We start from the raw sequence: 24,040 nt of genomic DNA on the forward strand, positions 1-24,040 counted from the left end.
TCTGAAAATAAACGCGCTCTTGTCCGAGGCCGCTGGCAGGTCGGCGCGAGCCTGGCATTGCATTGCAGCAGACAGGACCGCTCAGCGCCGAGCCCTGCTGCAGCCCGCCCCCACACACCCACCCACCCCCTGCAGCTGAGCCCAGGATCTCTGCCTGCAGGGGAGGAGAGAGGGCGAGACTTCAGAGGCGGGGCTTGGGTGCCCTGGAGATAGAGTTCATCTAATCAAATTTTCACATCTCCGCGGCCCATCACGTTTCTGGTCTTTTTCCGTGAGCTCATCTCCAGGACCACCTCGCAAGTGGCCAACAATGCAACTCGCCGGGAGGTTTTCTCTTTAATTGCTACTGTGGGCTGCCCGGGTTGACATCCTGTAGCGACAGAGAGGGCTGGGAGGGTCACCTCTCAGGGTGGAGGCGGACCTGCAGCCGCCGCAGAACTCACTCACTGTGGGATTTCCATACGCGTGGCCTCTGTGGGATTGTTAATTGGTCACAGCCATGACAGAACCGGACGATATACATCAGTTTGGGTTCATCGTGGACACCATCACCAAAGGGAAGGTAAGACGGGCGTGGCGGGGGTGAGGCACCTGCGGGAGCGGCCGGGCTGCGCCTGCTGCCGACGGGTTTGTTTCCGGAAGCGTGAGGGAATACCTCCAGCTGGCGCGGGTCACAGACTGCTGGGCAGCTGGGGTGGGGCAATCACTGCAGCCCACGTTTTTGTCCATTTCTTCGGTTGTGCTAAATTGTCAATCACTGCTTCCTCATGTGTGTCAACAGCTATAACTTGTCGGGTCAGCGCTTCAACGCCAGGATGTTGCATTTCAGTTTGACAGCGTGTTTTTGTTTCTCTTTTGGTTGTCATGCTTCTCGCTTGCAAAATTACAAAAATAAACTGCAAGTCGGCCAACCTTTTCACAGTCCCGTCTGTGTTTCGCATGCTAACCGTTTTACTGTTTTGCAGCTTCTATTTTGTGTTTGATAGAAAAATACATTGAAATGTCACAAGTTATGTGGATCCGTTTTAGCCCTGGTGATTTTGGAGTACTACAAACTGAACTGAGGTTTTGCCAACTCCGTTAAAGTGGCAGTACTGCCCTCCGAAAATTTAAAACAAAAAACAGACAAACCTGATGGAAATTATTGCTTAGGGTCGCTGGTCAATTCAAACTATCCAGGTTACACCTCGGTGAATACGTCAGTGATCACTGAAAATACCAGGACTGGAAAACTGATGTGTTGGTAACATTACGTGTTTTGTTAAACCTGTTCAAAATGTGTATTTACTTCGTGCCTGTTGCTTTGTGCACACCTGAAATCCGTGCGTGTCCAGCAGCGTTTTTCCGGCGTACGCCCTTTCTATGTGTGTATTAGGTTTATATAGTGCTGACGTAGCTGTTAATGAATGGTATACAATGGGGAGTTGTCGAAGTGTACCCACACGTTTATGTGGAGCCATATGGGCCACTCCCCTCCCTCAAAAGTGAAGCAATCCCAACCCTCTATTACCACGATCACAAAAGCTGAGGCACGGACAGTCTGTGCGGCTGACCAGGGCCCATATTAGTGGCCTGCAGGCTCCAGCATATACATGCATGTTGTTTTCAAAAGTGACTGTGCTGCCCCCATGCACGAGGCTCCCTTTTTGTTTTGATGGTGAGGCAACGTGGAACTTCTCGACCCCCTGCGGCGTCGCTCCTGAGTCTCCCCTCCCCCAAAGTGATAGCCAATTTAAGAGGTCATTGTTTTTGACAAGACGTTCTGAACGTTATCGTGTTAAGAACTGCAAAAGGGTGTTTTTAGTTGGTTGCCTAAAATGTTTGTCGTCCTCCAGTACAACTAAACATATCGCACAAAATGATCTGCATTATTTATAATGTTCATATTTACACACCAAAAAGCGTTTATTTTAGGTAGAATGTAATATTTTTCCTCGCGTAATTCTGAAGCATGCCTTTGTAAAACATTGAAAACCAATCCTTTTCACAGCCTTGAAAATACATTTTCAAAAACCAGACCGATTTTTGCCTTCTGTTTAATTGCATTCTCGTATTTGTAGTCTTCCATTCAAGGGGGGGGGGGTAATGCCATAATTATACACCTTTTTTACCTAGTTTATTTCTATAAGGATTTATGTATTTGTGTGAATAAAGTACTTCGATCTTTATAAAAACAGTATTGTTGGAAGCCAAATGTGGGGGTGAAAGGGGGTAGGATGATGGGGGCAAGTGAGTCATGAACATAAAGTTTGCCTGCTCAAGTGCTCGGCTACTAAGATTGCACCCCAGGCTGCCATGTTTCCAATGCAGACACTTGCCCACACGACCACAAAAGTGTCATTAAAGCACACTTGTTCGGTTTGGATTTTGTTTTCCTTTGGAATATTTCATTACACGTTTTTGGTTTTAAATGGTGGCCACTTTTTATACTGTGCCAGCATATTTATTGAAAATTCTCCTCTCTGGATTATTTTTCCAGGTTGATAATTTTTTGAAAGGCAAATGCTAATTTCTCTTGTGCACTTTCTTCTAAGGGGAAAGGTCAGTTGAACTAAATTGTATATTTCACTTTAAGTTATGTTCACCTACTGTGCATATGTTAATGGTGCGGCTTTTGATTTTTGCTACAGGTGTAGAGATTCCTACCCTGAGTGATGTGAGCATGCTGTAGTCACCCCCAGGTCAAAATAGCACATTTTACAGCATATTTTGCAGCAGGAATAGGAAAAAAGCCATATGATTTATGGGAGAGTCTAACCCTATAACATCTCAGTAACAGTCACATAACCTTCTGAGTCTTGGCAGCATTCTGCTATAGGATGCTCTCCTACTCTTACACCTGCCAACAGATTTGGCCTGGCCGCCCTCTCCAAGGTCAGGTGGTCCATTAATGATGCTCCCTTCACATTTAAGGGAGCAGCACTTGCTAATTTTGCAGGATGCAGGCTAACACGTCTCCAAGCCTGAGCCCAGCAGGAGAGGAGAAGGAAACCCTTCTACAAACATGCCTATGCAGCATATGTTATGGACACCTCCCCACACTTTTAATTTTTCTTTTTTTAGGACTTGAGTTTTGTTAACATTTGAAGACCTGAAAAATTGTTTACTTCCCTGCCTTAAGACATCCCAGGTAAATGGGCTCTATCACACTCACACTATTGGGCAATCCTGCAGTAGATGCATTCTGCCCTAGAGACAATTTGTTGTTACAGTTTTGTTACAAAACTTCTGTGATAGTGCAACTCAATTCCCAGGGACTTCTCAGTCAATCTATACCTATGTATGATGGTTTAAAACCAGGTTGTGTCTTGCCACCAACCTTGTTTAACGTGCATGTCGCTGATTTCGATAATGCTTTAAGTCTATCACACAATTTTCCCCAGAAGCTATATAATACCAAAATCATATGGCTGTCTTATGCTGACAAGATTGTGATTGTGCTATTTGATACTTAAAGGCTTATGAAGTATACTCAGTAATAACCTAAAAATCAATAGCACAAACTCCAAGATTACTGATTGCTTTTTTTTTACACACATAAACAACTTTAAATGGATGGTGGGAGGCTACACCATGGAACAAGTAGATTTATATATATATATATATATCTCGACTTAGGGCCACCATCTCTTCCTCACTGTTGCATACTCCTCTGCAGCAACACATCATTCCAAAAAGCTCTCTGCAGATTCATCCGTATACAATCTTTTATGTACGAGCCAAGTGTGGTCATTCGATTGAAGGCATGGTAACCATATATGTCTTGAATTATTCCAGCAATCTTATATGGTTTGGAAACATGTTTTGAAGAACAAATAAGTTGGCTAAAGGTATTGGAGGGAAGGTTGGGGAAACTTGGACTGCCTGAGCTCACTCCGATTGAGACAATCCGTATGAAATTGGGCCTGATCTCTCGAACCACATTAGTGAGAGTTAAGAAAAGCATTCTCTGTACAAATATATTGTCAGATATGGGTAAAACTGCATATTATTGGCACACGCAAGATGGCAATCAGCCAACAAATAGAATACAGTCCAGGAAACCTTTGGTTTATTCTTGCACATCTTTTTATGAACTGATAGGCTGGAATCCGAAGGACTATATGTATGAGACTATATGTATGAGCCTTTTGCTGTTAAAAACTATGGAGGAAAACGGTATGGGATGGATTGAAAAACATTGCCCACTTGTACAGGAAGAAAAGCTATGAGGAACATGCACCTGTCTTTTCCATATTTTAAACCAAAGCATTATATCTGTAGCATCATTGACCATAATGTAAAATGCTTTGTAATGCAGCTCAGATTAAATCCGTTACTTTCTCGGATGGTGAGAGGTACCTGGTCACATACATTAATGGAAGAGTGTGATGTAGAGTAAGGGCCAAAAATCAATATAATAAAAGTAATCCAATGAGTCAATAAAAAAATGTATTACATGCCACCACGGTTGGGAACAATAAAAAAAAAAAAAAATTGAAAGAACATCACACAATGGCTGTGTTATATAGTAGAAAGTGGAGTCACATTTCATACATAGTTTCAGAATACTTTAGAAATACTGATCGCTGATTGGTCAGCCAAGATTGCTCTGTAGGTGATATGATATTATATAGCGCCTATACACAATGTGTTTCAAAGCGCTTCAAGGCAGGGGAGGGAACAAGGGGAAAATACAATGACATTCTTACAGGCCATGAACAGTAAGGATGTGAAATTAACTATCGTACTCGGCCTGATGACATTTCAGATAGTACAAGACCTAAGACATAGATAAGGAAGGGAGAGTGGGAAGGAAATGGAAACAGACAGGCGACTACTGTATTAGGCCTGACGACATTTCTGGTAGAGCCGGAGAGGGGTGCAGGAGGGGAGGAACAAAACAAGTGACTATCGTACTAGGCCTGACGACATTTCAGTTAGTGCTGGAGGGTGGGGAACAGGGGGGACAACTAAGGGGAGAGGGGATGAGACAGACAAGGTTCTTATCATACTAGGACCAGGGACAATTCTGATAGAGTAAGTGCATAGAAGAAAGTAATGGGAGGAGAGAACAGAGAGTAAGCCGTCAAAAAGAGTGGAGAAGCAAGAGGGGAGAGCGAATACAATTGCAGAAGTCAGTAGTAACGCATCATTTTGCAAGCCTGGATACAAGATGAAGATGGCAACAGTATGATTCAAGGCCACCATGGGAAGGGGTGATGCACCGTGAATCAATGAAGTCCATAAAAGTCAAATCCAGCATTGGCCACAGGACAGTAATGGAAACCAGAATGTATCAGGGCAGAAGTAAGCTGGAGGGCGGGGTGGGAGGGAGCATGGTAGAACAATCAAGCAAAACAGGCAACACCTGTGTGTGAGAAGGGGCGGGGGGGGGAACAATACAATATACAATGCCTATACCTTTTGGGCTATCCTAACCTTCGTGACCATTCTAAAAACGACCTCATAATAATGACTTCATGATGGAACCATCCAGTTTCTCAGGATTTTGATTGGGTAGTAGTCAAAGTATTTCATATACAACTTGACTTCTGACTGGTGTAGACCCTCTGGTTACCCTGGTGTGGGCTACTTTGGTCATTGGTGACCAATAGAATTGTGAGGTGTAACTGTGGCAACAAAAAAAGAAAAGAATACTTTGCATCGTTTCCTATGAGAGCTAGAATGTTGGCACCATCTTACCGGGCTCACCCTTATGACTGCTCAACCGTCAGTTAATGTGATACTTCTGGTTGGAAACATTTCCTTCTCATGATGTGACTACGTGTTTCATGGGGCGTGCTTCCTGACCTCTTGCTCTGAGACCATGTGCATAATTAAACTGTGTATTGATGAATGGGCGGCTGGCTATGTGTGGTCTGGACATATACATGCAGGCGTACTTTAATAACTTCCAGGACCTCTAAGTGTTATATTCCTTTATTACTTGGAATATTTCTTTAATTTTAATTAACTGCCTTTTGTGTGAGATACTTGTCACTTAGTTTTGCTCGATTCCTAAGGGAATATTTTCCTACAGGGGGCAATGTGTCTGCTGTCCTGGTGGCTTTGTCTTATGCACATTTCTGCATGGTGCCTCATTCCCACTGAGCTTTGGCCTTTATAGTTGTTAGTTTGTAAGAACATGGGCAGAAACGTTATTAGTTAAACGTTTAATTGTTAGACGTGTGGGACCTTGCTGCACCTCCCGATTCTTAACCAATCCCTACTCTGCTTCTACCGCTTCTCCTCACTGGGTCGGATCATAGTTGCAACAGCTGATTGACTCATGTTTTCTCATTCTGTGCTTGGGAAAGAATTTCACTTCATCTTGCTAACCGATCACAGCACAGCTTTACACCCTGCATCGAGGCCGCTGACCTTGTCTGTGTGTCTCTTTTGTATGGGCTGGAAACGAAATGCATTTTACTGTGTGGACCTAACCATGCATTTCTGAGGCCTAGTGCATTTTAATGGTTAATTTCTCTGAGGCCTACCCTATGTTTCACACATCTATGAAATGTTAATGTAAGTGGTACGTTTTCTTCTTCTACTGCATGCTTATATACCTACTTGAAGCACTTCTCGTTTCTTTTTTGGTCTTGCTTACTTGTATGTATGCATGTCTAGGTAAGTCTGCCATTTGCCTATGTTGCTTGTTTTGTCATTGCCATCACTTTTCATGACTTGAGGTCTACCTATATGTTTGTGTGTATCTATACACATCTACCTTACATCAAAGGAGACAAGCAGTAATGCTACGTGCACAGTGTCTGCATCTGCTATAGCTTGCTATATCTAATTACTGCTCACTATGTTGCCTAACTTGCTCCCTGTCTTTCGGGGTCTACTTATGTTTGTGTGTGTGTATGTATGGTTTTGTGCTACGTTGGTTGTAGTGTGCGTTTACTGGCTAAATGTGTTTGCCGTTTTCTACACATCTAAACTCTTAAGTGTATATGTATGTGTCTTTCTGTTTATTGTTAATCTCTCAGTGAAGAGATATGGCGGGGAGGGAACGACAGTATGATCTTCTTGCAATCTTGGCCTTTGTGTAGGTTCAGACTCATGTTTTCTTAGTTTATACTTATTCTCACAAGGGGGCTGCATGACGTTCATACCAACATCCCCCCCCCCTTCATTCCTTAGGAACGAGTTCCCTCATGAACTCCTAATCTCTCAGTTCCTGTTCATGTGCCCAACCATGTTTGTTTTATGGGACCCATATTTTGCTAACATTTCTCAAGTCCGCCCCTCCCCTTGCGTAATCCCAGGTACTGCATCCTAGAAGCTGCAACCTCCATCTCCTGTGGGATCTACATAACAATCCAGATCATTTTTGGGATCTGGAGGTGGTATCCAAAGGGTTCCTGGTATTGGTATGATTTTTGGTTTGATTTTATATCTACCTCGTCTGTCTGTGTGTTTTCATGTTTCCAAGGAGCAGTGACATCCCTTCTCCAGGGGGGACACAACAAGCTACTATGACTTGGTTAGGGCTCCAAATTAGGATGGGCAGGATTACCCACAAATGTTCATTAACCAATTTGGCACCCATTAGACCATTTCTGTCCGCCAATCATTTATCTTTTTTAATCTACTCCCGCCCCCCTTTTCATTTTCTCTTCATCCCTGTTCTCGGACAATGCAGAGCCTTTATTGCGACTGAAAGGGTTCCATTGTCCTGATCATTTGGGGATTTGTAGGTACAGCATGTAGTCCCCATTTTCTGGCAAACTCTTCGTGCCCCCCCCCTTCCTTTCCATGGCTGTGAGGAGGTTAAGCACCATGCAGTTTTGCAAAGTCATGATGCGGAAGGACCACATCTCTTCTCACATTGCACTAAGACAATGCTCTGGGGCATTTGCAAGCTGGACCAGGTTCCAGTGTGTGACTTGGAGCACTTGGCGTTCATGGCTGCCTGTATCCAAGGGCTAAAAGGTGCAAAAAAGGCTCTAGGTGTATCGTGGATGTTGTTGGTCACTTTCTAACACTGCACCCCAAACATACAGAGAAACAAAAAGGGGAAAAGTCACCAATATTCTTCAAAGATATTATTCATCTACATATACCCGAGAGGAAAAATTCAGGTTTCATCTGGTAAAGGTTTGTACACCCACAAACTTAGCACAAAAGGGTACCTACTCATTCTGCATGGTAGCGCCCATACACTGGAAAATTCATTTCTCAAACCTACTTCATAGGACTCAATCGTTGAATCATGGCCTCCATTGACCTCAGCAAACCACTGCAAAATACACAACGCACATGTGGGCATCTTTGAGTGCTTGTAGTAAGGGCCTGACATATGTAGAATAATCAAAAATCCATGTCCTGCAATAATTGCATAGGCTTGGAAATTGCTGCACCTCTTTCACTGTGTTGGGTTGCAGTGTGTTTCTAACTGCAGCAGCTTTATCTGGCGTCTCTTTTCTCCCTGCTGCTGATGGTGTCTGCCCTAGGTATATAACTTCCTGCTCTTCTATGATGCCACAAACTAGAAAGTCATCTGCATTACTGTGTTAGGCATCTGTATGTTTCTTGGGTCCATCTGGAGGACCCTGTTTAATACACTGGGGACTCACAGTAATCCCTGTGGTAAGCGAGTGTGTTGGTATCTGTCCGTGGTATGGAAACAGAGTAAGGTACAGGGAATCTGCATGTAAGGGCACTCAAAACACATTGTGTAGGTCAATCACTGTCAAGTATGCAGCATCTGCAGGTTTTTAGATTATTGAACCTGGGCTAGGCACTAGTGGATACTCTGTGTTCTATATATATATATATATATATATATATATATATATATATATATATAGTTTATTTTTGGGTCGAAGGCATACAAGTAATTTCAACATAACATTTGCCAACAATAGTTATTTAGGTTCTGCTTTTAACTTGTGTTCATAACTTACAGTCCGTAGGAGTTCGTGTTGCCTTCAAGGATTTTCAGTTTTCAATTTCGCCGACTCACCCCCACCCCCAACTTTAATCACTATTTTACACTTTAGAGTTCGGAGTATTTATGATCTTTTTCTGACGTTGGTGTCTCGACGTCTTTACGTCTGGAAGAATTCAGATTACGTGAGTGTTCCGGAGTAGGCGGGGTTTGAAGAAATGAGCTTCTCTGTCCTGCACATGTTCATGGAATGGGTTCCAAGTAGTTAAGAATCTTAGGTATTTTCCGGTACTGATGGCGCATATCTTCTCCATAGCCATTACTCCCCAGATCTTGATCCACCACCATGCTGAGATTGGGCCATCTTTGTTTTTCCAGTTTTGTGCACGGGTCATTCTTGCTGCTGATAATAGGAGAGTAATGAGCTTGTCTGTCGTTCCTGACATAGGATATGGGGACTCCTAAGAGAATTGTTTTCGGAGATCTCGGCAGTTCAACCCCTGAAATGTCCTTTATGTGGCTTAGTATTTCCTTCCAATAGGCGACGGCTTTGGGGCATGTCCACCGCATATGGAATAGGTCTCTCTTCTCACCGCAGTTCCTCCAGCAGTTTGGTGAATATGACTTTGTGATTTTATGAATGCGGTTCGGGGACATATACCATCTGAGGCATAGTTTGTAAGCAGATTCCGTTATCGTGGTGCATCTGGAGGTGCCGTGGGCACATGCCCATATTTGGTTCCATTCCTCCTCTGTTAGTGGCTCTTGCATGTCTCTTTCCCAGTTAATTTTGTATGTGAGATTGTCGGTCGGCTGGTCGTTGGAGAGCAGTCTGTAGAGTCTTGTGATCCCCTTCACCGTTTAGCCTTCCTGCAGTGACAGTTCTAGGCCTGATGGCGTTCTCGTGCCCTCTCTTCACCGTTGGGTGGGTTATCCAGTGCCTTATTTGTGCATATCTATAGCTCTCATTTTCTCCTATATTGAATTTCTGCTGACCTTTTGTCAATCGCAATGGAGAGCCGTCTTGTACATGTCTTTCAGGTACATAGTTTCAGCCCCTGACCAACCTGCCAAATACGTTTGTTGAAGACCCGGTGTGAAATCTGGGTTGGGCATCAGTGGTGTATATGGGCCCATTCCAATGCGTTTCTTTTCCGGCCTTTGTCCCAGCTTTGCAGTGACCATTTCGTCATTTCTAGTAGCGCACCTCTACTCTCTCGGTTTACTTTTCTTAGGCTCAACAGGGATATTAGGGGAGCTAATGAGGCTGTTTGTTCGATTCTACACCATCCTTTATGGTTCTCTGGTTTTGCCCACCTCAGCATTGGTGCTAGTTGTGCTGCCAAAATGTATCTGTTCATTTCTGGAACTCCCAGGCCGCCCAGGAGTGGGGAGCGCATTAGGATTTGTTTCTGGATCCTGGGTTTCTTACTGTGCCATATAAATTTGAATATCACATTTTGCAACTCTCGGACCTTGGCTGGCGGCATGGGTACCGGTAGTGAACTTATTACATAAAGGAGACGAGGGAGAATGGACATTTTGACAGCTGTGATACGGGCAAACCATGACAGCTCCTGAGAGTCCCATCTGAGCATGTCTTCCTGTAGTTGTTTCCACAGCGGGATTATGTTTGCCTGATATAGCTTGTGTGGTTCTCTGGTAAGGTGGATCCCTAAGTATTCAAGTTTTCCCTCCACCCAGCTCATCGGGAATGTCCTAATATCTCGGTCTCTTCACTTCTTGCTGTTATGTTCATGGCTTTTGATCTGGAGAAGTCTATGGAGAACCCTGAGACCTGTCTGAATTCCTCCAGTTGAGCCATCACTCTGGGCATCGTATCTTTTTGGGTCTCCCATGAAGAGCATAATGTCGTCCACGTACAGCGCTGTTTTGTGGGTTTCCTGACCAATCGTAACTCCTCTGATGTTAGTATCCTGACGGAACTGCATTGCACATGGCTCCATTGCCATTGCGAAAATCGGAGGGGAGAGGGGACATCCCTGTCGCATGCCCCTTCTGATCTTCACAAACTCTGTCCATTGATCCTGAAACTTGTCGATGGGTGTTGGTTATTGGCGAGCACCATCTTGGTCAATTCTGATCCACAGCCGAAGCGCTCCAAGATCAGTTTCAGGTAGCGCCAGTCCATGCTGTCAAAGGCATGGGTGGCATCCAGAGCTGCCACTGCAAATGACTGTCATGTTCGTCGCCCTGCATCTATGACGTCTACTGCCCTTCTGATGTTATCTTGTGTGTGTGTGTGTGTCGGTCGGAGATGAAACCCACTTGGTCATCGTGTATTATGCTCGGCAGGATTTTCATTAGACGGGTTTCTAGAATTTTCGTGTAGATTTTTGCATCGGTGTTCAGCAACGCCATGGGACGATAGCTCAAACAGTTGTGGGGATCTTTACCTGGCTTCAGAGGCAGTATAGTTGTAGCCCTTCCCATCTTCTCTGATTGTATTGTATAATTTTTGTCAATGGGCCAAGCAATTATGTGCGGAATGTCTTGTAATAGCTGTTGCCAAGGCCGTCTGGACCTGGAGTCTTATTTGCTGGTAGTGCTGAGATGGCATCACTTATCTCTTGTGGCATAGTTGGATTCCCAAAGTTGGTTCTGTCTTTGTCGGCAATCTGGGGCAGCGGGAAAGTATTGATGTAGGTGAGTTGGCGTTCTGGGTCAAGGTTCTCGCTATGGTTCCTCATGAAATCGCTTTATTATTTCTTTTTTGTCAAGCTCTGCTGTTTGGGGTTTTCCATCGACGTCGTTTAGTTGTACTGGCTGCCAGAAAACGATTCGCCTTGCCCCCATGGATATAATAGGTTTGTTTTGTTTGTAGCAGTGACTAGGCGATCCGGTCCGCCGTGGGATTCTCCAGTTGTGCTCTGATTTTTCCAAAGCCGTGGGCTTTGTGTTGGACTTCTGCAACTTTCACCTCTTTTTCTAGTTGGTTTGTCACCAATGTTCTTTCACGGTAGTATGCCGCTGCTTGTGACATGAATTCTCCCCTGATCACTTTCTTCCCTGCGTCCCATATTACCCCCCCCCCCCACGCCGTTTCCCCATTGTCGTTTTCTTTGAAGTAGTTGTTGATGGCGATCTCCATATGGGCCCTTAGCCCTATGTCCTTCAGGAGGATTTCATTTAATCTCCAAAGAGGTTTTGTTCTGCTCCCTTCCACCCCCAATCAACACCCACCAACACTGGCGTGTGGTCTGAGTGATATTCCACTCCTATTTCTACTTCCGTTATTTGTGGGACTAATGTTGTGGATATTAAGATCATGTCTATCCTGGAGTATCTGAGGGGGACGGCTGAGTAGTGGGTGTACTCACCCCTGTCTCCATGGAAGAATCGCCAAGTTTCAATTACTCCTAATTCTCTGAAGAATCGACCCAGAGCTTGTCTATTTTTCTGATCACTAGTTGTGGGGGGGGGGGGAGTGTTTTGTCCAGCATTGGGTCCATAACACAATTGAAATCCCCGCCTACTATCAGTTGGCCCTTGCACCAGCTGCCCAGTTTGCCCAGCAAATCCGTTATGAACATATATTGGCAACTGTTTGGAGCATAAATAGATATTATTGTGTAAAATGTCCCCTTTATCAACCCTTTTGAGCCCCAAATACCTGCCCTCTTTGTCTTTACGGGTTTGTAGTTTTTGAAGTCTAGCGCCCTCCCAATTAGTATAGCTACCCCCACCCCCCCTTTTTTTAAAATTTCTTTTATTTATTTATTTATTCCTCCCCACTTGAAGCAAAACATTGTTGTGGGAAGTTCAGACTGGTCATTCTCTTCTCGTCTTTAGGAAGGAGGTGTGTCTCCTGTAGGAGCCCAATCGCCGTCTGCATTGTTTTCAACCTGTCTACTATCGCTCGTCGTTTCTTTGGCGAGTTCAGAGTTCAGGCCCTGTACATTCAGAGAAATTACCATTGACTCAGCCATTTATGTGTAGGAGAAGTTGTGCTGTTAGAAGCTGGAAATGGGGTGCTTCAGTGACTTTGATGTTTACCTTTTCGGTTCCCTGTGTCTCTAGCTTGTTCTGTCGATGTACCTCTTGGTTCCTTTGCTCTTCCAACAGCCCTCCAACTCTCCCTCTTTCTCCCAACGTCCCAGATGTGCTGTTCTTTTCCCTCCGAGTGGGTTTTGTATGTTTCGGTGTATTGCAGTCCTCCATCATTGTTCCACAGTTGTATATTCTCTTGTTAGTTGGTTCTCCTAGTGTTCTTCCGTCACTTGTTATTCCTGGCTCTGTTGCGGGACCTTGGACTTCCTGTATTCTTTGACTTATACTTTTTCTCGATTCACCATTCCAACGGTTTACCCGCAGTGTCTGGAGGATTAGAACGTAGTTGGTCATTCGGACGAACCTGGTCTTCCTCTAGCTGAAGGATTGAACAGCCCTCCTCGCAGGTGGTGATTTTCTGCTGCTTGCCCTCCCACGTAAAGGAGAGGTCGCCTGTATCGTATCGGTGATTGGCTGCAGCATTCTTCTCTTGCGGAGCATACTCGGCGCTAGGTCTTGATATAGTTGAATGTGAGAGCTGTTGATTGTGAGATCATTGTGGGATCTTGCTGCTCTCAGTATGTCTTCTTTCTGACAGCAGGACGTTACTGCTATTAGAACGTCTCTAGGTCTTGCTCCAGGGTCATTCCGTTTTGGCCCAACTCTGTGTATTCGATCAAACCCAATTTGGTCTGGCTGCGCTTCCGGGAGCATGCTACTGAAACATTGTTGCATAGTGTCTTTGTCTTGGATCGTTTCAGTGAGGCTTTTGATCCTGATGTTGGATCTTCTTGAACGGTTTTCAAGGTCTTCTGCCTGTAATTCCAAGTTGATTGTTGCATTGGCCAGCTGATCTAGGAGGACGCTGTTCTGGTTAGATTCTTCTGCTACATTTGATAAGCCATTTTTGACTATATCTATTCTGCCTCCCAGGTCCGCCGTTTCTTTGCATACCTCCTGGAGGGAAGATTTCAGTTCCTCCTTCATTTGTTACAGCTGGTTGTGGAACGTGTTCGTAAGTCTAGCTCCCATCCCCTTCAGACAATTTAGGAGTTCCTCTTTGTCTGACGCCATAGTGTTTGGTGTTGCTGCCACTGTGTAGTTAGGTCCTCCCAGGGGAGCGGGGTGGTGAGTCACTCTCCGTTCGTCTACTCTGACCCCAGCACTTTTCAAGTTGGCCCACTTGAGTTTGTCTGTGTTCACGTTTTTGACTGTCCAGTCCTTCCCTCCCCGCCCCCCCCCCCAACCCCTGGCATCAGAGCTGCTCCTTTGGGAGCAGTCAGTGCCATTCAGAAGTAGCTAAGTTATCTTCTTGACCAAGTGTATGCCTCCTTCACCGCTTGGAACGCTTAGGCCAATTGACGTGCTTCTTTGCAGTTCTTGTTGCCTTTTGTCGCTTTCTCTGGATCCTTGGTGTGCCTTGAGGTTACGCTTGTTTACATTTTTAGTAGTAGCTCCAGGGGGGTGTTATGTCCCGTGCCCACTGTGCGGCCGCTCAATGTATGTGTCTGTTATGTGACAGGGCCCCAGGTTTATCTCAGTTCTGTGGCTGTGAGGATATTAGAGCATGTGTTTGGCCTAGCTCACCTACCTCATGTGTGGTCTGCAAGCTTTATAGGGAGCTTCCCTCAGCCCGTGCATTCAGACCGCTCGCACCCAGCGCACACGGTAGACGTCGGGGGTGGGGAAGCCCATGCACTGACAAAAGCCACGTATGTCTGCGGCTAGTTAGTCTGGCCAAGGATGCCAGATGGGGACCGCCTCGGGCAAGCAAGGAGCGAAAGAAGTCACCAGGAACCCCCACATTCAGAGAGTCCGTGCTGCAGGAGGTAGAAGCGGTGGGTTGCTGCCTCACTTTTAGTATGCCTCTGTTTATTGTCCTCCCTCGAGGACAAAGACCTGGGGGCCGGGCAGCCTGATAGGTATTTTCTCTTTTATATTCGCCTGTATTACTGTCCTCAGGACTGTTATGTTCTACGTTCTGCCAGTCTGGCTTCCCTCCCCTTCCTTGTGTTCATGGGAGGAGCCGTTTAGATCCTCTGGGTTGGATCTTCCCTCCTGGAGAGAAGGATGATGCTCTTATGGCAGGTGCCAGAGGCTTTGTGAAGGGGGGCACTGTGTAAGTTCCACTGTGGAGATGTTGGTCTTTCCTGGGGTGCCCCGATTCAGTTCATATGCGGGCCAGGGCTCTTGAGGCGTGAGAGGGGGAGGTGTTCAGCGGGGGCGGGTGCTTACCTTCCGGTCTCGTAGCGTGGGGCCTCTGTGCAGCACCTCTCTTCGTGCTGAGGGTTCCGTGAGGATTGTGTAAGGCGGACCTCACCTCGCAGACAGGCCACGTGGGAAGACCTCCTGAAGTGCTGCCTTTTTAGGATTGTGTACTGTTGGTGCCTGTGCAGATGCTCAACGGCTCCCTTGCCGGAGCGCCCGCAAGGACTGCGTTGCACCGATTTCCCTGCTCACTGTGTGCTTTTCCCTTCTTCCACCAAGTTGTGGTATCCAAGACAACTTCTTATTGGAGCTGTTCATGGTCTGGGGTGATGACCCGTTTAGGAGTGCAGTGCATGGTCAAATCGACATTATGTTTTGCAATGGCCCATTTGTGATGTTTGTGCGGGAGGAGTGGTGAAACGTTCCTTTTGTTGGGGGAGGCCACTTGCTTTGGGTCGTTCTTTGGCAGTGTCTATGCTGTGACTGATGTTCTTTTGTCGGTGCTAGAGAGCCGCATACGATGTTACCAGATGATGCGTGTAGACTGTTGTGTTCTGGACTCACTTTGTTGGTTAAAAGTAAGTCGAGGCGATGGGGTGCACTAAGGTGGCCTTGTTGAGTTTGGGGTAGTGAGACGGGCACACGCCCCTTCACGGGGGCCACGCACCTCGGGTTGTGCTGTGTTGTCTGGATGTTAATTGCAGTACTTCGTTGGTGTTGTAATGCGCCACCTTTAATGAGAGCACAATAAGCATTTTATGCAATCTGATCGTGCTGTGCAATCTAGTTTCATGGGGGCTGGGGCAAAGCGCTGGAGTCTGCATTGATGTCTCAATCAAGCGGTGGAGGGCAGTTTCAGCGTTTCTCATGGGGTTTGATGCCGTTATCCCATAGTGCTTCGAGTGCCTTTTTTAATTGTCTGCTGTCCTTATGGTCTTTATCAGGGTTAGTTTTGCATGATATGTGATTCCGGCAATGGCAGTGTCTTGTTGCACTGGGCACAGTCACTTCAGAGGGACAGGCAGATCCGCCACGAGGGTGAACAAAAGGGAGCCTGCTAAGACTTCTGCAGCAAGTTACGCAGAGGTGGATCAGGCCGATAGGGAGGTCGCAGGGCTCTTCACTTCTCCGTTGGGATAGCAGTGAGGGTGGCTTGCAGGGACCGCTGTATGGCTGGGCACGAAAGAGCAATGCTTTAATCAGTAGTGGGCTGGCCCTTGCCATGGGGGTGATGTTGTTCGCTTGAAGGTGCGCAGCGGGGAAGTACTCGCCCGTCTCTCCTTCCTCAGCTGCTGTTCTGATGCAGCCCTAGTTGTTATTCGCCCAAAGGAGTCCATCAGGCTTTACGAGGCAGGAGCTGTTTACACAGTTGGCCTTCGTCCGCTGCCGCTCTGCGTATGATGTTCTTTGCTTACTCCGTGTTTCGGACGGACGCGTGGTATGGTTCTCCGTCATTCCCTTGAGGTCGAGAGAGGGGCAGCAGAGGTTCGCTGCCCGTGGGGAGCCCCTCTCTTGTGGAGCACAGGCTGGTCTGCAGTAAGTCGATTTCGCTGGCTTATGGCTCTGCATTAATGTCGAAGATCATTTCGCGGTCGAGGCATACCCAAAACTTGTCATGAGGAGGCGTGTGTCACACAGTGCCATGGCCTCCGCTTGCAGGACCCCGGGTCTCGCGTAGTTTGGAAGATGTAACTCAGCCGGTTGATGTCGTCCACGTTTCTAGGGCATTAGGGCTCCGATTTCATTCGGATTTTTTTCCCGGTGGGAGCCTCAGGTGTTCACCCGTGTGTGGAGCGACCGGGGGGGGGGGAGGGCTCTCAGGAAATACACAAATGGGGGCACATTTGATTTGAAGGGGGGTTAGAGGCATGGAGAGGTTCTAGCAAGCTTCCTCCCTCCGTGCGCTCCCTGGTGGATCCGTGTTAACTATATTGTTAAGAGACCTCAGAACTTGTATGAATCTTCAAGGTGAGCCTCTCTCTTTTTTTCACTGGGTATATTGCTATGTTGCATGGTGATGTGGATTTTATTTTTACATTTGTGTAATGCCCAGTCCCCACGGTTATTGCAGCGTTTGCACAGAGGAATAAAAGGTATACAGACAGTCGGGTAGTAAGGCAATAATCTGCTTGTTAAATAGAGATTCAGAGTCGTTCTTATTGAACAGCCACATTTTCAAAAGTCTCCTGAATGCAGGGTATGAAGGTTAGTTTTTTAGGTGAGGAGGAAGTGAGTTCCAGAGAGGTGGGGCAGTGGTACTGAAGCTCACCCATCCTGCTCTGGCCAGTTTAAAACATGGGACAGCCAGGGTGAGGTGGTTAGAGGATCAAAGGGAGCAACAGTGGAGTTTCCTTGTGATGCGGTTATTCAGGTATTGAGGGGCTGAACAACCGGATGGTACTAGGATGCCTTGCTCCATCAGTGCTGTAATGGTATCACATATTCCCTAATCTGTTTCTCTGGACAGTATTGTACCAGGTTTCAATTGAATCTTCACTTCTCCTATGCTGTTCAATAACCCTACGTCATGGGGGTTGTCTGTCCATAGCCGACTGGGCACAGTTGCCAAGTCCTCATTCAATCGTGTTGGTTGTGCTGTTGCAACTACTACTGTCTGTGGTACCTCTCTGTGTTGTACTACCATGTGGCATGGTTTATAGATCTTGAACAATATTTCCCCTCTGATTCTGTGTATGCAAATACATGTTCATCAGTCATTTCTCTCAATTGTACTGTGGAGTCTATGCATAATACTGTGTGCCATTCTATTCCCTCCTCATCCATACCTGCTAGAGTGATGGCATCTCTTCTAGTTGTTGTTACTGCATCAATGAGTAAAATGAACTTTGTTCCTGGTGCCCTCTCTTGTGGGACTGCTGGTCTCAATAGGAATTCCGCTTGCAAGCGAATTATGTTTTGAACTCCTGGGAGCCATCCAATCGGGACGGTTGCTGCGTACAGGAACATCTGTTTGTGCAGTGGTAGTGATTGCATTAGTGCTGCACAGTACTTGAACTACTGTGGCTACTCTGGTGTAATATATGCCTGGTGTAGAACATACTATTTTTCTTTTGTCTGTGAAGGAAATGGTCATGTTTAGTTTACTCAATAGGTCTCGGCCCAGTAAGTTTACTGGTGTCTCAGATGTACAATAATTTAACTTTGCGCATGTCTCTGTTAATGGATACATCTTCTGTGAAAGGAACCTGAAATCCCTGCATGTCCATGCATTTGTTCGTCAAAGGAAACCTTCCTTTCTTTATACAGGACGTTGCGGCGCCTGTATCTACCATGAAGGTGTACATCCTTTCTCCTGTCTTCACTCCCACTTTGAGTTCTTTTTCTGGGTCCGGGTGACTGATGGGACTGGACATGTCGGGGGCTCGCTGTGGGCTATCCTATTGTGAATACATGTTTGTCCTCCGGAGAAGAAATGCGTTGTCTTCCCATTACACTCACTCCTGTGTAGTGTCACTGTCCCTCGCTGCAGTGCGTTCTACTCCCAATGGTGTGGTGTGACCTGGGAGGGTGCCTGCTGTGTGATGTTCTGTGTGATATTCGGGGTGATTGGGTTCTGTAAGGGTCGTCCCTGTGTGGGGGCTATTATCTGCTGTGGGCCTGAATATTGTGGCACTGCGGTCCCCGTGGCATTCTCGCTGTATGTGGGTGTCCTATAAGATGATTCATAGGCTGGATACTGATTTGGGGGAACACCTGGATGATACTGCATCGGCTTCCGGCTTCTGCAATCTCGCAATACATGTGCCACTTTCCTGCATGTCCAACATGCTCCTCCGAATCTTGGTCTTAAACCTCCAAATTCTCCCCCTCTTTAGGAGTTACCTCGTGCTCCTTGTACCCCTCCCATATAAATTACCTGTTTTCCACTTCCGGGGATTCATGATCTTGTTGCTCATCTGTGGCATTTGTGACTACTGCACCTTCCATACAACTTTGATAATTTATTCTGTACTAACTTGGCTTCCGCTCACTGCGCTTGCTCTTCTTTTTGTCGTTCTCACATTTTTGCTTTTATTTCGTCCCATGTCTTTGCTTCATTGCCCACAATTTATCTAGTTCCGTTTGTACTTCTGTTGAAAGACCCCTGCATAACACATGGTAAAATATCTGTATGGTTTTATCTCCCGCTTCGTCTGTTTCTTCCCTCAGTCTCCTGAATCGAATGAACATATACTGCTGGGTTTTCATCAGCTCCCAATGTCTGTGACATAATTGATACTTGGTCGGGTTTGTCTGGGTATGCTCTTCTAAGAGCTTCCCATACTTGGACTCGACAGTTATTTTCCCAAACGGTGTTTGTCTGTTCTCCTAGTATACTTGCAAGAAAAATCTTTTGTAATTTTCTTTTCTCTTGCCACTGCTATGGTTGAAGTGCAGGGTGTAAGCCGCTCCCCCATCGAGTTCTCTCTGCTCACCCTCTGTTTCCCAGTCCTCCTCGTCACTTTCTATTGCTGCTGAACCATAATCAAAAGTTTGTACATTCTGCCATCTATGCATTGTGCCTTCCACGTTTCTCCCTTCTGTCTGCATGTCGTCCTCTTATTTATTTTACATCCGTAATCACTGCTCTGTTTGTCTTCAATAGTACCTCCCCTGCTGTCCATGTATCAGCATTAACCACAGGGCATGGACCCTCCCACTCTCTTCTCTTCGTTATCCTCTGTAGCTCTTCCTCTGTTTTCTGAATAGCTGCTTCTAAGCCCCTGTGTGCTTTATTTTCTAACTTTGTTATGATAGGGTTTATACAGGACATTGCAGCTTCTGTATTTACCACAAAGGTGAACATGTTTCATCCTTCACAGCACCCCGTGACACAGTTGGTTCTGGTTCTGCTTGGGGCTTACACCAGCGATTTGTATATTGCATGGAAGGTTTTAAAGGATATGGTCCAGCTTTGGGTGGATATCTTGGCTGCATAGGTGCTGGAGCCTGTGCTCAGCTGGTGTTCTCACCGAGAGAGGGTGGGGCTGACGACTGCACCAGATATGGTTGCCTGTGTCGTGCTTGTACTGTCTCTGGCTAATGGAGGGGCAGAGGTTACAACAGGTGTTTGCCCTTCTGATTCCTCCCATCCCTTGAGTTCCCATCTACCTCATTGAAAAGTTTCCAGAGCTCTTAATATGCTCTGTCTTTTGCCTTCTCTATGTTGCTAATGAATGTGTGTACATAGGTTCTATAATGCCCTTATGTGTGCCTCCTGCTGGCATGGTGTAAAATGTTCCCTTCTGACCATTCTAAAATTGTATTTGGTTATCCTGTATGCCAGGGAGCTCCTTGGACGTATGTTCGACTGGCGTGTATATTTTTAACAGTGACAATATCGCAACAATGGACTGGCCAACAACCTAATTGTCTCAATAACCAAAACAACAATAATCGACAAAAAAGATACCATGAGGCCCCACCCTTCAGCGCACCCCTGAGTTGCCACGAAAAACCCAAAACAAAGAATTCAATTCATTGTGCGACTTCACCTCAACAAAATATATTCACCCCCCCATGCTCTTCTCAGCCACATTTTATACCCACTCTACACTTGCACCAATCTGCTCTCACCTCTGTTCAAATACCACCTTTTATACAACATAGTTAAAATATTGCACTTAATGTACACCATTTTGTATTTTTCCTCATCTCGTTCTCTTGCCAGTGGAACAGAGGGGATACAGTCCTCGCTAGTGCAGGACTTCCCACTCCTATTCAAGCAGCGTTGCCCTCCCTCATAAATCAAAACCTATTTAAAGAATGTACACCACGTGGTTTACTCGTCACACACTCCCCAAGACCCCTGCCCCCATCTGTTCTTCCGTCGGGCGCACTTCCCTCTCTGTTCTTTCTGATGCTGTATCTTCCCTCAAGAAGACCTGCGTACCTGGGTGGCACCACAGCCTTCAGTGATCAGGCAAGCCAATGGGTAATTCTAGTGCTTGCTGGCTTTCTTGCTGTCTGAGCAGTTTGTGCTCCCTGCATGCAGGTGCTGCATACCCAGGGGATGCGGCGGAGGAGCTTCCGGGCCCTGGAATCACAGCGGTTGGATCATCAAATGTAGGATTTGGCACGGGAGCAAGAAAAACAAAAATGGATTCCACGCAGCTGCAGCTGGGAACAATAAAATATGTATTCAAATAACATTACAAAAAAAATTGTTTTGTTATATAGTAGAAAGTGGAGTGACATTTCATGCATTGTTTCGGTATATTTTAGAAATAATGTTCGCTGATTGTGCAACAAAGAATGCTCTATAGGTGATTCTATATATGCCTAGCCCTATTGGCCTATCCTAATCCTCGTGACCATTATAATACCTACCTCATAATAATGACTTCATGGTGGGACCATCTGTTTTCTCAGGATTTTGATTGGATAGTAGTCATATTAAAATGCTTCATATGCAACTTGACTTCCTTCTGATTGGTGTAGCCCCTCTGGTTCTCCTGGAGTGGGCTACTTTCGTCATTGGCAACCAATAGAATTGTTAGGTGCGAACACTGTGGCAACAAAAGAGAGCTAAAATGTTGGCACCATCTTGTCGTTCTCACCCTTATGCCTGCTCAACCTGCAGTTAATGTTGCAACTTCTGATTGGAAACCTGAATCCCTACGAGTTCCTTTCTCATGATGTGACTTTTCAGGGGACGTGCTTCCTGACCTCTTGCTCTGAGACCATGTGCACGACTAAGCTGTGTATTGATGAATGGGCAGGTGTGCATGGTCTGAACAAATACATGTAGGGGTACTTTAATAACTTCGAGGACCTCTAAGTGTTATATTCCTTTATTACTTGGTATATTTATTAGTTTCAACAATCTTAACTGACTGCCTTTGTATGTTCGTTTGTGAGTGATGCTTTTGTCACATAATGGTCTTCTACATCAATCTTTTCTTACAGGGGGCAGTGTGAGCCTGGTGGCTTTGTCTTGTGCACATCTCTGCACTGCACATTGCCTCGTTCCTACCAAACTGTTACATGTTTCATTTTTAGACCTGTGGAACCTTACTGCACCTCTTTAATCGTAACCAGTCCCTACTCTGCTTCTACTGCTTCACCTCACAGGGTTGGCTCATGGTTGCAAAATCTGAATGAATACATGAATCATGTATTCTCATTTTGTTTGGTTAGCAAGATGAAGTGAAATTCTTTCCCAATCAGTGTGGCTTCACACCCTGCATCAAGACCGCTGACCTGGTCTGTGTGACTCTTTTGTAGACCTAACCATGGATTTCTGTGGCCTTGTGCATTATAATGGTTAATTTTTATGAGGTCTACCCTATATTTCACACACCTACGAAGTGTTATTGTAGATATATATTGTGTTACATTTTCTAACTTTCAATGTTTATACTGCATGCTTATATACCTACTTGAAGCATTTCTCGTTTCTTTTTTGGTCTTGCTTAAGTATGTGTATGTATGTCTAGCTAAGTCTGACGTCAATCTGTTATTTTGTCGTTGCCATCACTTTACGTGGCTTGAAGCCTTAATAAGTGTTTATGCGTGTTTGTGTATCATGCTAGCTGCTATCTACCTTACATCGAAGGAGACTAGCGGAAATGCTAAAGCATTGTGCACGTTGTCTGCATCTGTTACAGCTTGCTATATCTAATTACTGCTCACTCTGTTGCCTAACTTGCTCCCTGTCTCTCGGGTCTACTCTTCTTGTGTGTTTGTGTGTGTGTGTGTGGTTTTGTGCTATGTTGGTTCGGAGTGTGACTTTACTGGCTAAAAGTGTTTGCCATCTTTCTACACATCTAAACTAAGTTTATATGTATGTGTTTTGCTGTTTTATTGTTTATCTCTCAGTGAAGGGATGTGGCGGGAATGACAGTGTGATTTGCTTGCGATCTGGGCCTTTGGCCTTTAGTGTAGGTTCAGACTCATGTTTTATGTGTGGTGTGTTCATTTATTTGTTTTTTTTATTTTTACTTTCTTACTTTTTTACATTATACTTCCTCCCACGTGCGGGCTGTATGACGTCCATCCCAACAGTGTAGACTCTGCAAATGCACGCTTGAGCTTTGTGAGTAGAATCAGAGCTGTTGTAGAAAATAGTAGGTGCATATGCTATATGAAATGCTGCATTTACGGTATGGGAAAAAGTGAAGGAATTGATGAAATGTGATGGTTTTATAAATTAAATGTTATTTATTGGAGAGTGGGTTTTATTGCGGAAATACTATCTTGATGCTATGTATCTATGTAATTATTGTATGTTTAAACAGTGTAAATGTTTCTGTGAAAACTTTTTCAAAGAAATTGTTTGGATTATATTTCTATTGACATCGAAAATAATCCTTATTTGTAGCTTCTGAAAGAAAACTGTATTGGGATTCATAGTTAAGAAAATATGGCCAGTTGTATAGTATGGTCCAGGACCGTGCTCAAATGGCCCCCCACAAGACCCGATCCAAATGGGCGCATTACATGGACCTGGAAATCCCTGACTGGCTCTTGGGAGAGATGTGCACATGAACCCGAGAGGTCTCTGAAAACTCCAGGTTTCGCCTAATACAGTTAGTGTTTCATACATATCACTACACGGCGGCCATGTTGAAGCTCTTCTCTCAAGCCCATACGGGCTCTTGCGCCTGGTGTGGGGCAGAGGATGCAAGCTACATTCATATGGTGTAGAATTGCCCGAAACCTGATGAATGCTGGAATTATGAATGCTGGAATTATGTTTGTGCTACCCTTACTGATGTGCAAACTTGCTGGTCTGTTTACTACTGGCAGTGCAGTGCATACTACTACAGTGGCTCAAACCCACAGTGCCAACAGTTACGCAGTGGCCGCATGCAGGAACGTGGGCTAATGACACTGAGGACCAATAGACTGCTCTGCAGGAAATTGCCCGATTGACATTTGGCAACCCTTCAAATTTAGTGATGTGATCTGTGATGTCATCATTGTGGCCCAAGGCTG

The 24,040-nt window shown here is 45.5% G+C and overlaps 1 protein-coding gene across 1 annotated transcript in view; it reads left to right on the forward strand.

Annotated features, from left to right (window-relative positions):
* Positions 1–364: 364 nt before the first annotated feature.
* Positions 365–24,040, forward strand: part of TRIM36 (tripartite motif containing 36) — a 1,273,623-nt gene continuing 1,249,947 nt past the window's right edge. The window contains exon 1 of the mRNA XM_069625519.1: positions 365–562. Coding sequence (XP_069481620.1) covers positions 500–562 — 63 coding nt within the window. The 5' untranslated portion in view covers positions 365–499. The remainder of the gene's footprint in view (positions 563–24,040) is intronic.

Source organism: Ambystoma mexicanum, chromosome 6p (genome assembly GCF_040938575.1).
Source record: "Ambystoma mexicanum isolate Mex_15411 chromosome 6p, UKY_AmexF1_1, whole genome shotgun sequence".
In the NCBI taxonomy this organism is placed as follows: Eukaryota; Metazoa; Chordata; class Amphibia; order Caudata; family Ambystomatidae; genus Ambystoma; species Ambystoma mexicanum.